Source organism: Ictalurus furcatus, chromosome 22 (assembly GCF_023375685.1).
Source record: "Ictalurus furcatus strain D&B chromosome 22, Billie_1.0, whole genome shotgun sequence".
Classification (NCBI taxonomy): domain Eukaryota; kingdom Metazoa; phylum Chordata; class Actinopteri; order Siluriformes; family Ictaluridae; genus Ictalurus; species Ictalurus furcatus.
Window position 1 is genome coordinate 12031785 of NC_071276.1, and position 17773 is coordinate 12049557.

Below are 17773 nucleotides of genomic sequence, written 5' to 3' on the forward strand. Positions count from 1 at the left end.
AGCACTGGAGTGCCACAAGTCTGTATACTGAGCTCTCTACACTACCTGCCCGTCACCTACGACAGCATACACACCCATGACTCCAACACGATAATTAGGTTTGCAGATGACAACCTTATTATAGAGTTGCTTTCTAGCAATGATGAGCTATCTTGTAATTAAGGGGGTGTGCAGAACCCACTGAAAACCACCACATCCTCAACAGGATCAGCAGTAGCACATCTACAGCTTCATGTTCCTAATGACATCACCTTTCTGCAGTTGCAGCCTTGACAGCACTGCATTAAATCAACTGTTTTAAAAATTTGACTTCACCCCACATTTCTCACGTCATGTGGCAGCAGTGCAAAGCGTAATGTAATGCAGATACAGCTCAAGAGCTTCAGTTAATGTTCAACATCAAAGTGAGGTAAGCTAAACGCTATTCACAAAGGGGGTGGAGCTGCTCAATATTGAATAATGCTACATGTGTTTCAAGGCACTTCATGGAGACTTGAAGCTTTTTTGACATTAGGCATTTTAGCATGTCTCTCTCAATATGACTCTATGGAGTTTTGCCTGAAGCTGCACCTTCTTCTTAGTTAACTTCCTATAAATTCCCATCTGTCCCTTTCCCTACTACAGACAAATTTTCTATACCCACCTCCTCCCTCTCTTCTAGCTTTTACCAAAAATCCTATCCAGGAGTCTTTAGTGGGTAGACTTGTCTATCTAGCTGCTCAGTTCTCCCCACTTTTTACAGTTCCACACATACTTTATTGGAGTCTGTACACACTGAATGCTCATTTCTCCTGTTGATGTAGTTCGATTCATTCTGTAGCATTGTTAAGCAATAAAAAATCCTTCAACTGGGGTTTCTACCACCCAAAAAAAATAAAAGAAAATAATAAGTTTACTCTGGAAATTAATTTTCAACCATTTTTTTCAATCATTCACCATGAATCCTATTTTTCATCTTGTTCCATAATGGTCTTTGCAGTTTACGACTCTCCTGAGAAGTTTGGCAGGCTGATCTTCCTGTCTACCTCTTCCACGTCCTTTTCCACCCAACACAGGCACTCAGAGAGCTGAGTCAGCACACTGTGAGTGGTACTTGGCTTGATTAAGGATTCACATGATGTATTCCTCTCAACCCCCACCCGAACCCGACCCCACCCCCTCTCTCATGACACGGTACTTTCTAGTGAGTTGGTTCTGAGATTTTATTGGACTGGGCTATAGGCCGGGGTTTTGTCACTCACATAAATGTGAGACATTTGATGGTGGTTGCCATGGCAAGAGTGTGTGATGTGGGAACAACACACACACATCCAGCAGAATTTCCAGTAAGAGTTTGAGGTGGGGGAGTGCTGCCACAGATAGTTTAGAATTGACTCTGTAGTTGTAAAATTTGGGTCTCATTGATGTGTCCATATGGATGGGTGGCCATGAGACCACATAGGCATCGTGTGTGTGTGTGTGTGTGTGTGTGTGTGTGTGTGTGTATGTGTTTGTGCACGTGCAGATGCTGATTACAGCCATAAACTCTGTGCCATCAGCCCTGTAATAGTGATGACTGGTCATAATGAATGGGCCAAGAAAGTTCTACTACCAATCTGTATCTTGCCATTATTATTATGACACCATTATGGTTGAGCCTTATAGCACATGGTCTCCTTGTAGGTTTTATGTCTATACCCAAGAACGCACACTCATTGAAAGACAGTTTTCCCAATAAAGATTAACATAAAGGTTATATTCATGTTGGAAACTGGATCGGTATTGATATGGGAAACATTAGCAAGAAAAGATTTGAGTGGCATTTTTCTCTCTGAGTTCCAACATCTGTGAATATGTAATTTTTTTAAATCAACTGATTAACTCACTCATTATGTTGTATAGGGGTGTGTCTCGATCAGATCCCTAGCTCCCTAGGTTGTTAATCAGTATATTGTGTACATGAGCTCGGGCACTGGTAAGGACCCTGGCTCACTACATATTGGGACACTGATAACTCAATTTCAACATGATTATGTACTCGCGTTGTAAAATATCACCAAACATAAAACCATAAAAATAAATGTTTTATATCTCATACAAATTTGTTAGCTTTATCACTCACATTTCTATCATGGTACGTCAAGTAGGATCATAGACTAGCTAGTGGATTTTTTTAAAATTCATTAAACACTTAAAAGTCATTTGACTCAAAAACCATAAATAGAATGTCAAATAAGGTTAAAAATTGCTCATGTAAGTAATCATTCGAGAGCTATGACAATAATAACAAGCTGCCTACATTTGTAGATGGAAGTTGGCTGAGAGTTCGTCTGACATTTTATTCGAGCTGAAAGGCTTCAGATAACATGATGTCATTTCCAGTAAGGAAATGTAGTGAGCATCGATGGTCCCTGGTTTTTGTGGTGCATTGTGGGATTTGTTAGGGAGCGAACATTACAGTGCACTGGAAGGATTTTGCGATTGAGACAGCCCTTAAAATGGCCGACTCCCTGATCAGTGCCGACTACTGAACTAGAGAGCTGCTTGAGACACACTCTTTCAAGTTTTTACAGCACACTTATTGCATTCTAAAATTTCGTTGTCTTACTCATCATTAGTGTCATAAAAAAAATTACTATTTCTTTCTCTAAAACCTCAAAACCACAAATTTGGACATCTTCCATTCTTCCTCCACTGGAATATAAGTGTTAACCTGACCATGATTTTGCATTCCTACACTTTGAGCTCATGGTTCTCACCTAGTTAAAGCAACCATTTTGGAGCTTCAGAGCAGTCTGTGGAAGACTGAATCTTTGATGAGTTAAACATCCAAAATAATTTCAGCAGTGGTTGCTAAAATGTATGCCACACTGGCTCAAGGCGTTATAGTCTTGAGGGGATTGAAGAACCAGGATTTCCTGTTTTATTTAGGCTGATTTGTATAAACAAGGATTCTGACTGAAAAAGCAGCCAGTAAATCTATAATTCCTTCACACTGTTTCATATTAAATGTGTCAGAAGCTGACTGTTATTACTCAGCTGGCTGTAGGAGGACTCACTCGCTTGAGGAATTTAACAGCTTCTTGGTTTTTTTTTATGTGTTCAGGGCTGTACACAAGAATGAAGCTCTCCCAACTAGAGCTATAATTCTCCCAAATTGTTATCCCATAAATATGCCATCCCAAGTCCAAACACATTACTGACTGTCTTTAGTGCAAGCCTTACAAATTCCTGACAAATATGGCATACCTTACAGCAAGAGGAGGGACAGGAACTCACCTCCTCCTTACTGACCAAATAATGAGCTCAACTATCTTTAGCTATATTTAGCGTGCACATTACTCAAAAGCTAATAATGAGCTCATGTGTTATATTTCATGATTATATACAGTATGAATATTTCACATTTAGCAAAAGGTGGATTATTTTGGACTTTAGTGGAATTGAGCACAACAGCACCACTAATGGTCATAAGAAAAATACAAATGGTTTATCATACCATCATTGAAACCTTGTGATATTATGCATTACTCACCCCTAAGAGTTTCATTTTTGAAATACTGATAAGAGATATTAGATTTTAGCCAGAACATCTAATAACAGGATGAGCCATCACTGTTTCAATAATATGGCTAATATTAAACATTAGCTTATAGCTGATACAATCAGACTGGGTCTTTTACAAAACAACGTTTGTATTCTTAGTCTCTTTTAGACCAAGGTTTAGCCTCCTGACCAGAATTGTCATGTCTGTTAAATAAACAGAATAATATTAATGTGTTTCAGTTGAGAGAGAAAGTTATATTTGGTGAGTTACTGTAAATGTAAATCCAAAATGTTCAAAAGTATTAGTTGTGTCTGTTACAAACATGCATTCAGTATAGCGGGTGTGAATTTAACACTGCATATTAGTAATACAGTATGTCCCAACAGTTTAAAATCTTGTATTTTGAGCCTCTTTTATTAATAAACATTCAAACCTAGTTGTACTAAGAGAGCACTGCCTTCTCTACAAGGCTACTGTAATATTACTGAGATTGTACTTGAATTAGACATACATTGACACAATTTTTAAATTATATTGTTACTCTTTGGCTCCTATCTTCTGCACTACCTGTTATATCGGACACTTCAACACTAAAACTGTGTTCTGGTCGGTGCTACATTGTCACTTACTGTGCCTATTGTCCTGTTTTAGTAGTATTGTACTGTCCTGTGTTTTTAGCACACATTTGCACGTGCACTTTACGGAAAAATGTGCAGACCTTATTTAGTACTATGTCGTTTCATGTGGTTAGTGTGGTGTTTTATGTAGCACCATGGTCCTGGAGGAACGTTGTTTCGTTTCACTGTGTATTGTACCAGCTGTATATGGTTGAAATGACAATAAAGTCCCTTGACTTGACATATAAATATTAGAAAACCAAGACACTTTCTCATATACTCTACACTCAACAAGCTATTAAACTCAACCAACTCCTTGTGCAGTCACGTAAACCTAACCCTTTCTCAAATCACAGCACAGTCAAATCTCGTGGTCAATTTTATTTTATTTTATGTCATTACACAGCTTGTCAAGACAGGAGATACACTCTGCAGAGCATCAGCAGTCTCACTCTCCCACCCATCAAGAAAAATAACACTTTTATTGCTATTCCCTTCCTGGCCTCTAGTGTGATGAAGTAAGCTGTTGGAAGAAAAAGCAATACTGCATGCGTGAGCATGCCTCGGTGACATGGGTGTGATTAAACACAAGCATGCCAAAAGTGTGAGAACTACATGGTCAAATTAATATTACTGTTTCTGTAATAAATTATGAATATGTTTTTAAGTCAGTGCTCTGTTCTGATAATCATCACTTTCTTGTATACTCTGTGAAGGAACCTGTGCTGTATATATATATATATATATATATATATATATATATATATATATATATATATATATATATATATATATAAGGACACTATTAAAATGACTGATACACTGATATATGAGACTAAAACAAGACAGAATACTTGGATCCACATAGTGTGCTATAGAACCATTATTTATGGAAAAGAAACCTGATGGAAAGTAATGCAGTATAATACAATCACATCAAATAATCTTGGCTCTGTTGCATGCCCTTGGAAAGGAAATCATCCCACAAGGTCTGCAGATTCACAGTTATTTGTACTTGATAATAGTGGCATTAACGTTATGCTCAGGGCTCCACTGAGACGAGTTAAGCATTCCTACCATAGTCGAGAAGCGTTTCGGCTGAAGAAGTTTAGAAGGTTTGAGAAGCCAGGCATTTCAAGTGGTTAAGGAGGACCAGAGAAGCTAAAGAAAAACACATTATCACCAAAGCGAGGGGAATAACAGACACTGACCTCTGGCCTGGTGTGCATATCTCTGTGGCATTGAACTTTGACCATCTGTCAGGTCTGAACACAAAGAAACATGGTTGTCAGTGGATGTTTATAGCTTAGAGTTAAAAACATTAAAGACAAACTGAATTTCTTATTTTGTGGATTTTTTTAATCACATCTTCCCTTTGAAAGTCTTAAGATATTATAGTGGTATTAGCTCAGCGCTAGCTCAGTCGATAGTTAACATATTATTCGAGATAATTGCTTAGAGATTAAAAAATATATGTTTTAATGTGAAAACAAATCTATGATAATAAAAGCAATTACACACAGTATACAGTATATTGGTTCTTGATTGCTTGGTATTGGTTTGTAATGGTATTCTATAAATTTCAAATGAGTCGATATCACAGTGCAAAGGGTTCCCAACCTTATGCCCCAAGTTCTCTGGGATAGGCTCCAGGGTGTGTAGGATAAGCAGTACAGAAAATGGATGGATGGATCAATGGAATATGGGATATAGCTAGCATACTGTGAACACTTCAGAATTAAATCACTCTTTTCCACTAATCATAGTGGAAAATGTAACATGGTGATCAAACATTCTTTGCAGCGGTGTAAAACGTTGCCGTCAAAGAAAACAAACATTTCCAATTATCCCAAACGAAACTTCCACTCTTTAAAGAGGAAATGCCAAGGAGTCAGTGAAGCTAAGCATAACAACATTTCTGAACCAAACTGTTTACAGAAATCGTTGCACAAAACTAATGACAGGAAGTTATGGGGATGGTGTTGGAGCTCTGACATCCTGAGCTCATCTCTCATTTATACGATGTGCCAGCAGTTTGGATGGAAGACAGAGCTCCAGTGTATGCCCACACTTTTCATGTTCCACTGTAATGCTCTTTAGGTGGGCAACTTTGTATTTCAGGAATCTAGGCACAATACTGCACAACAATGTCATGTTAGAGGTGCAAAACATGAATCATTGTGCTGGTTCTCATTCAGTGCTGGAAACAAGCAGCAAGATACTAATTTGTAATACTGCCATCTGAAAATAAAGATTATTTAATGCTGACTGAGTGGTGTAGTGCTGACAATTGTACTGTCTACATAAATGTATGAGGTCATTTTTATCAATAACTTGCTAATCTCTGCATATTGAATGACTATTTTGCAAGTAAAGCAGTTGCTGAATACAAACAGTTGAATGTATTGTGTATATTAGGTGTGTAATGTAATGATACTATCCGTATCAGTTTAGTGCTCTAATCATAGTAGAGTATTAAATTGTAATACCTGTATTCTAATTTAAAAGTTAAGTGGGCATGGTCTAAACCAGATTTTTAAAATTATTTTTTTAAATAAACCCTACCACTATGCCCTCACAGAAAATAGAAAACACTGGGGGAAATAACAGGATTACATCCCTTGTATATATGATAGTATGTTATATACACTATCTGAGATTACTCATAAGAGTAAACTTTCCAAAGTCGCCAAAACTTGCTAAGAGTACATTTCCCTACACATCTCTACTTGTCACATTTGATCAATAACCTCTTGTGAACGACTACTCTGGAAAAAAAAATATTTTACCCCTTAACCCTTCAAACTCCCAGGATCCAGGTGCAGGTCCAGACATACATTATTAACTGTCCTAACTACGTACTTCTTCTTTTAGTGTCACTGTAGCCAGTAAAGTATGCTTTAAAATGAATAACTAAATAATAATTTGGGACTTCATTCACATTTTACTATTATATCCACTAATAGAGCAGCAGACCATAGTATTTACACACTTGCTTTGCATTTGGGAAGAACTGATTGACTCCTGTTGTTCTTTTGTTCTTTGAACCTGAAATTTCAGCTCTTGTCTGACGTGACTGCATAATATTTATAAGTAAATCTCATGTCTCAAAGTGTATTTGAAGACTCTATGATTCATTGAATGAGCAGGGTAGATCAGGCGTCATTAACATGATGATGATCATTTAGACATATTTGTTGGGTTTGTATTTGGATGTCTGCATATTATCAATTAACTGTAGTGCCTTTTGCCTCTTCTACACACATACTGGGGTTTTTTTTTTTATGCTAAAATTAGTAATATTTAGAATACTAATAAGATCCCTGATGCTCATAAATATTAACTAATTGACACATGTAAGCTCTCAAATGCAGCTGCTGCTTCTCAGCCCAATGTTTAACCTGAATGTAATGCTGAATATGAAGAAAATGAGGAGTAAAATATTCAAACTGGTAAGTTTATACTACAGTTTATCATCAGTAGCCTAGCAGGAATTATACACTTCTCAAGGCTATTTTCATTCATGTTGTGGTAGTGTTGAGTTTCCTAGCTAACAATAAGTGACTACAATCGCACATACCCTTTAATTGATGTGGCTAACTTGCATTGTTTATTAACTGCATGCATGGTCCAGCTACAGTGATAAATGCAAATGCATTTATTGTGTGACAAAGAAAAACTAATTTTGAACATCTTTAAAAAAAAAAAAAAACAACAACAAAAAACAAAACAAAACAACAACAACAACAACAACAAAAAAACAGGATTATTGTCACTGCTGAAATGAAGAAACCACAGTTTTTGTCAGCATTGCAACAACTTTTTATAGTCTAATACCCACCAAATTAGAGGAAAAAGACCATTTTCACAATATGGCCTCTTTAAAAGTGTGGTTTGCATGGAAAGAGTCAATCTGGTTGCCCTGTAAAAGTTGCAAGCATAACAAATATAAGCAGGCTATGTCCAAAACAACATGCTACTATACTGAATAATATGATATGGTATTTATACCATAGTGTTAGTATGCCTACTAGGTTATATACATCCATTATGCTGATATACTCTGTAGTAGTCTGCTAGTTTGTGAATGAAATTACTTTTTGAAAAGTTCTTGCTGTTTAATTTTACTAGCTAGCTATAGCTTATATATTAGGGGGTCAAATTCTCACACATCCTGAGTTTTCCCGAATATAAAAATGTCTCCATGTGCACAATACGTCACAGATATACACTACCGGTCACAAGTTTAGACACACTCCTTCTTTATTTATTTTTTAATTTTTCCCCACAATTTTAGAATAATAATAAAGTCATGAAAACTCTGGAACAAAACAAATGTTTTTACTTATAGAAATGTCATTTTTGGTACCTTAAAAAAGAAATGCTACCTTTTTCTTTATAAATCTTCTAGTACCATATTCATAAATGCACATTTCCAAAGTGCAGAGCTCTCATTTTGCTCTTCAAATGTGACCTTAAAAGTTATTTCAAGTCTACTGCACAATCTCAAAAGCAATGAGAACTTCAGTGTACAAAGACTTGGGGATCAATTGGGACTAACATTAGTGTCTGTGTACGACTTTATATACTTTAAAAACTTTTTTTTTTATTATTCTTTCTCTCTGTTCACCTTGCTTGTGTATATCGTGTTCTTACTGCCATTAAAAAAAGATAAGAAAAAAAAAACTTCAACCATATGCAAGTTGCCTGTTTCTGTAATCCCTTGGTTTGAGGCTATTACGTGGTTTGGGACGCGACCTCAGAGTTTCTTCATATGTCAAAAGGTGCCGCGGGCTGGTGGGTGGGGCTTCAACTGGCCTTTCCAAACGTCCCCGCCCCCTTTACGCATTAGAATTGATGCAGTCCAGCTAGACTCCCTGACACTTCCCTGAACATTTCGCCAGGAACTAACGTTAGTCCACGAATGCCTGTGGATCTGTAGGCTAGACTGGATAGTTAGGCTTTGTTGAAATTCACAAACAAGAAAAACAAGAGCCGCACAGCTTCAGGATGCAAGCGATCAACTTGGACACGTTCAGCCTGTCGCTGCTGACCGCTAAAGAGGACATCCTGAACGGCCGCGCATCCACAGACTGGTACGCCGTAATCCTTCTGTAGTCCACCCGCACCCCGCCGTGCCATGTACACCTAATACCGTGTTGAGCATGTAGTTTTTCAACATTGCGTTACTTGGTTGCAAGATCCTGCGCAGTTACTTTTTCTTCTTCAGCATGTCTTCCTTTGCGCTGCACAGGAAGTCTGCGCAAGAGTACGCGTGTTAGTAGGAAGAGAGAGAGAAAAAAGGTTTTTTCTTGCACGGATTTTGCATCAGAACAGCTTGGCCAGACATGTAAATATGCAGTAGAGGTTTAGAGGTGTGTGGATACTGTGTGTAGTCATTCATGGTCATGTTACTTGAATGTTCTTGGAGTATGAGACAAATGGAGTAGTTTGCATAGCACATATCTTGTTGCATTTGATCTGTTGTTCCAGCAAATATAGCACACTTTGATATTCTTGCACACTTTTAGATAGCTGATCTGGGATAAGACAAAACAAAACCTGAACTGACTGTGTGTGCCTGAGGACTGGGCTGGGGAAATACTGCACTGGAAGCTGGAGCTACAGGAATTACTTATTGCCATATAAATCACATTCTTGTTTCTTAACTTGAGTGGTTTAAAAAGAGAGAAGAAGTCCATGTGGTTATGTGTGTGTGTGTGTGCGTGTGCCTATAAGCGTGTCAAAACTGGAACAGCACCTTGTCTTGTATGGTCATCCTGAAGTTTTCCTGTTTGCATGTTCAAGGGTAAAACGGCATTAATATTCATTTTCAGGGTGCTCTCTTGTGTTTATGCTTGGTAGGTTAGATCTTGAACATTGCCCTCTTTTATCTTTCACGTCTCCTGTCATTAATTTCAGACCAGTTATTGACTTTTGTAGGTTGCTATCATGTAAGTCATGTGTAAGTCAACAGCGTCACATAGATTTCATTAAGAAATCGGAACACTGTACCGATATTCGTACGCTTGCACTCAAATTGTGTTTTATATTTAAGGTCAAAATGAAATGCTTTAGTCACTGTTGCGTATAGAAGATCCAGACAAAGATCCAGATCCAGATCTAGAAGTGTCCAGACATTTCTTAATTGGGGCTATGAAGGAGAAACATGTAGAATCTGTGGTACTAAAAATCAGTCTGCAGTAGTGCCAACTGTTCTCAATGGAAATAGCTCATGCCTGCTCAAAAAGTCACTAGGAGTCACCAGTTAGAAACAGGCTAATTATCATATTCACTGAATTGTTGTGAGTATTTGCATATCAAAACGGGATAACGAAGAAGGATTTTCTGAAGACAGAGTAGAGTGTGTTATTAGAATAGAAAATAATCAAGTATAAGTTATTTCTTATAGAAAGAAGGTGTTTTTGGTCAAGGCACCACAAACTAACTATCTACTTATTTATAAGATACTGTCAGGAATGTAGACAAAAGAAGCAGTGTTAGTCAGGAAATAGACATTAAGGAAATGTTCCAAGTGGAACAACTCACTTTTATTACTTAAGTAAATATAGCAAATAAGATTTTGTTTTGTTTAAAACAAAGAAAAAAGAAGTGCATTGGGTGGGACAAACAATGGTGATCAGTGATTGGTCATTGCGAAACAATGGTGATCAGTGATTGGTCATTGCGAAACAATGGTGATTAGTGATTGGTCATTGTGAAACAATGGTGACTAGTCATTAGTCATTGCAAACAATGGTGATTAATGATTGATCATTGGGATCATAGGCAAGTGCAAGTACAACACACGTGTCACTGGTGGTGAGTCGCCCGACCCTGCTCTCTCACGTCGTGATGTGAACTGAAAAGCTGTATCAAAATAAAGTTGTCAAAGTGGTCTAAAGGGTTTCCAGATCTAGCAACAATATCAACAAGCAAAATGCAGAAGTTATAGCATGTCTATAGGCTCATATATGGACCTACATATCTAGTATCTAGCAGTAACGCTGAAGATTATGACCATTTAGGAATAGAACTTAATACCTTCTGAGAAATCCTGTCAAATTACCTCATGTAAATTAGTAGTAGCTGGACTTGGAAGTGGTGGTTATGAACATTATAAATATGAAATAAATATTAAAAATTCTCTCTGAAATCCTGTCAGGTTGGCACGTATCAGCTAGTGCGTTAGTGTTGAAGAATAAGCGCACACGATTTGCACAGTTTACAGTCATATTAATTAGAAAGATGTGAACATGCTGTTTTCATCTTGCTTTTTGTTTTTTTTTAGTTACAGTTTTTTTTAAAAATAAGCTATAATTAGTTCTGTGTTACCTAGCTAAAGACACCCCCAAAAAGTGTCAGTTAATCTCAGGAAGTTGTGTGAAGGATAACTTGAGTTGAATCGGCTTATTACATGACCATAGTGTCGAGATTTATGTTTTCCAAATGAGAAAATAAGCTGCATGCAGTGTTGAGACACATGTCATGCCAAGGTTTTAGTGCTGTCTGGCTACTCACAGAAATCCTCACCGTGGTCTATTCTGAAGTGATGAGCAATATACAGAGGGCTTTGATGGGGACCAGCCATTTGTAAGGTGTGAAAAGTGTAGAAAAGTATTTACGTCTGTGGGTACTTCAAAATGGTCATTTTCAAAGGGAACAGCCATTGGCTACTGTCCTCCCAAGATTCTTTGCACTGTTTTTATGCTGAAAGAAAAAATCATTTATAGTCGCACTATCCGTTGTCAGCCAGAAGAGGATGAACTCCCTTTTGAGTCTGGTTCCTCTCAAGATTTCTTCCTTATGTCATCTCAAGGAGGTTTTTTTTTTTTGCCAGTGTTAACTCTGCCTTGCTCATTTAGGGATCTAAATATAAACCTACATCTGGATTTCGGTAAAGCTGCTTTGTGACAGTGTCTAGCGTTAAAAGTGCTATGCAAATAAAAATAAAAAATCTATAAATGCAGGTGAAGTCCAAGGAAGAAACACTGGACTTTCTTCATTTATAGAAATGTACACAGATTTGAATAACACATGAACGAACAGGATTCTGATTTACAACACTGTCATACACCAAAACTAGCAGGTATTTGAGTACAAATTATGCTTCTGCTTCAGCTGCGTGGAAACAAACTCCACCCAAGGGCCCCCCTTTTTTTTTTTTTTTTTACACATGCATACAGCATGCGGCAATTTTCCGTTTCATATATATACATCTAAACAAAATGAACAAAACACTGAAAGAAATTAACCTGTCAGGTTAGCTCGTGTTAGCTAACATTTTCCAGCGAATATTCATATTCTTTAACCGCAAGATTTGAATCTTGGCAGATTAAACAGACGCACTTTCCTCCTGTTTATAGAATTCCCCTCATTAACATTCTTTAGATGGGAAAGAAGAGGAGATTGGGAACTGATTGGTTTTTAGATTCACATTGAAATGACACGAAAGCAACATTCATTGTTTAATACTATTTTTTTTTTAACAGATTAACTTTGATTGGTAAATAGTATGGTATTGTATATTGATTCTAGGGCAAATGGACGTGCATATGTACAACCTATTAGCATTTCTCTTACTAAATTACCAACACCACATTAACAACCTATACAGCATTACAGCTAAAGTGAATGGATCTAGTGCCAGTGTGCATTTTATGATGACAACAGCATTCTAACAGGCACGGTTCCTACAGATGTCCCATGAGCCAAGACTCAAAAGACTCCCACTCTGTTTTCCACGAGGTTAATCTCCGTGGAAACATGCAGGAAAACAGACACCAGAGCTTGAATTTGCTTTAGTCTATCAAGCCCATTCATGTATTGCTGCTCCATGCTATCCGGTGGAAACTTGAACACTCACGGTCTGGTTTTTTTTTTACAGCACTTCTGACAGTCACCTTGAGGTCTAGGATCACTGAAACGAGACTAAACGCTCTATAAGCAGGATGTAAAAAGCGCTCTGGCGATACTGTATGCTCTGAGTAGATTCTGAGCTATGTACAAACTCAACAGTTCAAAGCTAACACCATAGTTTTTCATTACATTTCCTCTCTGTGAACTGACACATTGCTGCTTTTTCCCCCTCATAAAAAAGTTGACACTTACCGATTAGATTTTTCAGGTTGGACTGTCGATGCTTTTTCTTTAAAATTTTTCTGCTTGTAACATAGCACACCTAGCTGATAAAAGACTGTCGATAAACGCAGGTATTTTTAAACTTTATCCCCTGATCTACATTCCTAGGAAATGTATAATTCTTTGGTTGTTGCCCAGGGGAAAGATTTTATTTTGAACCCTACAACTGATTGTTTCCGAAGACACTTACTTATCCGGTAAACCCTTAAGTGTGGCATTTGTTGGATGTTTTGATTCAGGACATAGTACAGTACATTTTGAATATCCTGCACTAAAGCTAGACTCTTAGCATATATACCCTCACTTTGGCTAGTGTAGTTACATGAAGGCTCTGAATGGGAACATTCCCTTTCGGTTTACTGACACGTCTCAGTTCTTTCCACTCTTAAAAATCCTGCCAGAGCTAAATTTAGTTCTTCTGGTGCTGGACATCCAGATTTGCTTATTGCAATGCTCAATCAAATTTCTCACTCTGCAGTTGTTTTCCTCCAGCCTCAACCAAAGAAATGGCCTAGGTTCTTATTTGATTACAAATGCTGTCAGCTGTCTTCAGTATCATATGAATGTATTGACTGGAATCATCCTACTTTAACACAATACTGCTGGATATAACAAGGCTTTTCCTGCATCTGGTGAAGAATGGATGTGTGCAAGTAACTGGGAGTTTGGCAAGAGCTCCATGTTTTCTTCGCAGCTCAACAGTTTGCTATGTGAGTCTGTTTCGAGAGTGTTTATTTCCAAAAGTTAATCCGTGATGATACAATGTAAAAACTTTAGAGTCTGTTAAAGATGATGGAGTAATCAGCACTGCAAGTGTAACTGAAACTATCTGTCTGTATTTCTTGCCAGACCAGCCCTTATCTGTTTATTATATAGCTGTTTCTTTCAGGTGTGAATTTTGTCAGTCAAGTCTTAGGCAGTGAGGGTTAATGCTTGAGTGACTAACGTAGATTAGATTAGATTAGATTAGATTCAACTTTATTGTCATTGTGCAGAGTACAAGTACAGAGCCAATGAAATGCAGTTCATGAAATGCAGAAGTATATATATAAAAGTCTCCAGAATTTACTGTATTGTGATTGCATCATCATTGAGGTGGACAATTTGGCAAAATATCATGATACTTGAAAACATTTCTATCATACACAATAATGTACCATGATACAGAGGTTTGCTAAATAACTGCCAGCAAACAGCCAATAGTCATGGGGGGGGGGGGGGGATTATGTGAACAGGGGCAGCCAAACTGAAAAGAGAGATTTAAAAAAAAAAAATCTGTACAAAATTTTTAACAGTTTACAATTGTAAAGAGTCAATACAGCATTTTAACATCAGCAAGCAAAATAATGGATATCTGCTATATCTCCGAAAAGTATATTTTGACATAATTGATGTTATATTGTTATAATGCCCAGCCCTAATCATCATAAGCACTGTAGGAAACACAAGATCCTGAGTCACTCTGCAAGATTGCTTCAGTTCAGTTCCTTTATTCTGGTTAGCATGGCAAAGTTGGTTTAACACACAACTGTTAGACCCATCTGGCTAACACACCCCACCATCCCAATGATGTCATCAAAGTGGAGAACAAGAATATAGCCCACCATATGTCAATCTGTCCCTCCCAATAATTTAACAAAACTGCTTGGAATACTTCAGTGTGGTAGTCTGGGAACTAGAAATTATTACGTGTCACAACCGTGTAATTATGGAGAAACAAAGCTAGTAAACTGTCTTCATAACTAAAAGACGACTTTTTGCCATAATGTAACAAGGAATCTGTTGTCATTTCCACTAAGCTATACATCATTTATTTGTTTACTTACCTAAAAAAAATTATTTGTTTATACTAACCTCATCATCTAATTAACTCCATTACCTCAACCTGCCTGAGTAACCAAACATCACACATCTGCAGATCCAATCCTTTTCTTCAACTGTTTTTTTCTAATCTCCTTAATAAACTTTTATAAAGATGTCACTATAGGTTAAATTGTAGTGCCAATGAAGGCATTTTCAGCTAATGCGTCATTAGAAGAAACTCAGGAAGATTACGTCTTAATCATGCACTAGGCTGTGATCCAACATTAGATCCGGTAGCTAAAGTGACCAAAATGTGAGTCAGACTGAAATCAAAGTCTGCTATTTTCATGAGCTCAGATAAGTCAGCAAACAAGAACACCAAGAACCCACTATTAGCACTGTGAGAAATGAGAATCCCGATTAAATGTTATTGTTGTGTGATATGAGGCTGTTCAAACCTTCATATTCAATGGCAGCTACACTATATATATATATATATATACACAACGATAACATTTAATCTCGATTCTTATTTCTCAGTGCAATCACAATACAGTCAATTCTGGAGATTTAGACACCCTTTATATAAATGACAAAAGGAATATATAACATGATTTACACATGCATCACGTGACATTTTGAGTTTAAACATATTGAAGGTACTGTATATTTTCATTTCATCACAAGATTTATTCAAACCTAAAAGGTTTTCTTAAGCAATGCTTTTATTTCTGATTTATTATTGGCACCCTTGCATGTGGTGAACCCTCCCTGTGCACAAATGAAAACAATGAGGCTGCATCCGAATATCCCCACTACATTACTCTACAGCAGTACCCCAAATAAGAAGTATGTCCAAACTCTTAGTATTCATAAAACAGTAGGTGTGAAATACCCAGGTGACCTACTGCTTCCACTGAGATTCTGCAGCATGGAAGCACTGAACACTACGCTATCCCATAAGGCAACGGGACTGGCACGGAAGAGCTGTCGAAATGGCAGAAGGCAGCAGGTTGGCTCTTTTGAAGTTTTAGGTCACGTGACAATGCCAACATGGCGGATGTAGTATGTCTATATTGTATTCATGCTAGACGCATATACTGATCGGTACATACTATATCAACGGCCGAGAAGTAGGTACTGAATCTAATGGAGTAGGTACTGGAACAGTACGCGATTTCGGACACAGCCTGATTCTCTTTGGGCCCTCCTCCATGCAGAACATTTTAAATTCCCTCAAATTCTTAGGTTTGCACATGTGGCTTTCCCTCTTAAATTCAGTACTACAGGTTCTAAATAAGTTTTGAATCCAGAGACTGAGATAGTTAATGCAAAACACTGATTGTTCCACAAACACTTGTGTTGATTTGGATGTGTTTGGAGTACACTACGTTTGGGCTGAAATATCCTGATACTTATCAGAATTCATAATTCGTTCTTCACAAGAACCGCAAAGCATTGATAATTCATCGCCATGTCACATGCTCTTCCACGTATGCAGTTCCCAGTTCTTACCAAACATGCCAATGGTATTCATGGACAAAACTTTATTTTAGTTTCATCTGACCACAACACAAGATTATAGCTCCAATGAGGCTTGGTGAAGTTCAGGCACTGCATTATGTGTGTTGCTCTCAGGAAGGGATTCTTTCATGCGATACTTTCTAACAGTTTGTTGTTATCTAGATGGTGTCGTGAACCCCAAGAATCCATAAAACTGTGCGATTCTGAAATCGGTTCTTTTTTGCGTCCTTCAACATCCTCCTCTTAGATGTGACTGCTACAAAAAATACAACATGTGGAAATATGACTGCATGGAGTACCAACACACATGAGTGGGTGTTGTTGCAGTCTTCTAGTATTTCAGTCTACTCCCACAGTTTCCTTCACTGTTCATTGCTACAATCTCACATCTGATGGTTACTGTGATGGTTGTGCTCCTACACTCTTCTCTGTGGAGCTGGAAACACTTCAGTACAGAGGAAAAATGTTTGTGCAGAGCTGCATGAACAGAGGCGTGATCCTCAGAGAATGGCGTGCGTTGTATGCTGGGCCACAATGACCTCCACAGATGGCTTGTGTTCATCTGGCTTAACACTGTGATTCTTCTGTCCAGTCATGGCAGGGTTTAAAGCATTCAGAAAACTGGAGAGTGCATCATAGTCCTTAATTGAGTATTGCTGTATTTCTCCTAGTTGATGTTTCATGGTAATAAGAAGTAGAACATCATTTTTGTGTTTGAAAATTGTCATCAGTGTCTTAATGCTTGTGAAGTTATTCCCTCTTTCATTTAAACCAGCAAGCCTGCTCATTTTAGAGCTTTTTTGACCAATTTGCTGTTGGTCGCAGGTGTTGAATAGCAGGATGCGAGTGTAGGTTACGCTGTGATAATGGGTTAATAAATTCCACCCGCCCACGCCAAACAGAGCAGTGTGTATTTGTGGGGTTGTTAACAATCATGCTAGTGATATCTGCCTCTTAGCCCATTGTCAGGAGGCACCATGCTGTGCTCAAATTTCCTCTCGACTGCTTTGAACCGCAGCCTCAGTATGGCCACCGTGGCCCGTGTTTACCAATGTCTTGTAGAAGCATTGGCTACTCTTAAAAGTAAATGATTCAGCAGAGTGAATCATTTATATCCGTTCATTTCATTTTCTATCCTGACAGAAGCTTTTTTGACAGAATC

At 37.7% G+C, this 17773-nt stretch overlaps 1 protein-coding gene across 2 annotated transcripts in view; it reads left to right on the top strand.

Annotated features, from left to right (window-relative positions):
- The first annotated feature begins 9050 nt into the window (after nt 1-9050).
- Nucleotides 9051-17773, top strand: part of si:dkey-40c11.2 (drebrin-like protein A) — a 48796-nt gene continuing 40073 nt past the window's right edge. For both annotated transcript variants that reach the window (XM_053654032.1, XM_053654033.1), the window contains exon 1: nt 9051-9239. In XM_053654032.1, coding sequence (XP_053510007.1) covers nt 9154-9239 — 86 coding nt within the window. In that variant the 5' untranslated portion in view covers nt 9051-9153. The remainder of the gene's footprint in view (nt 9240-17773) is intronic.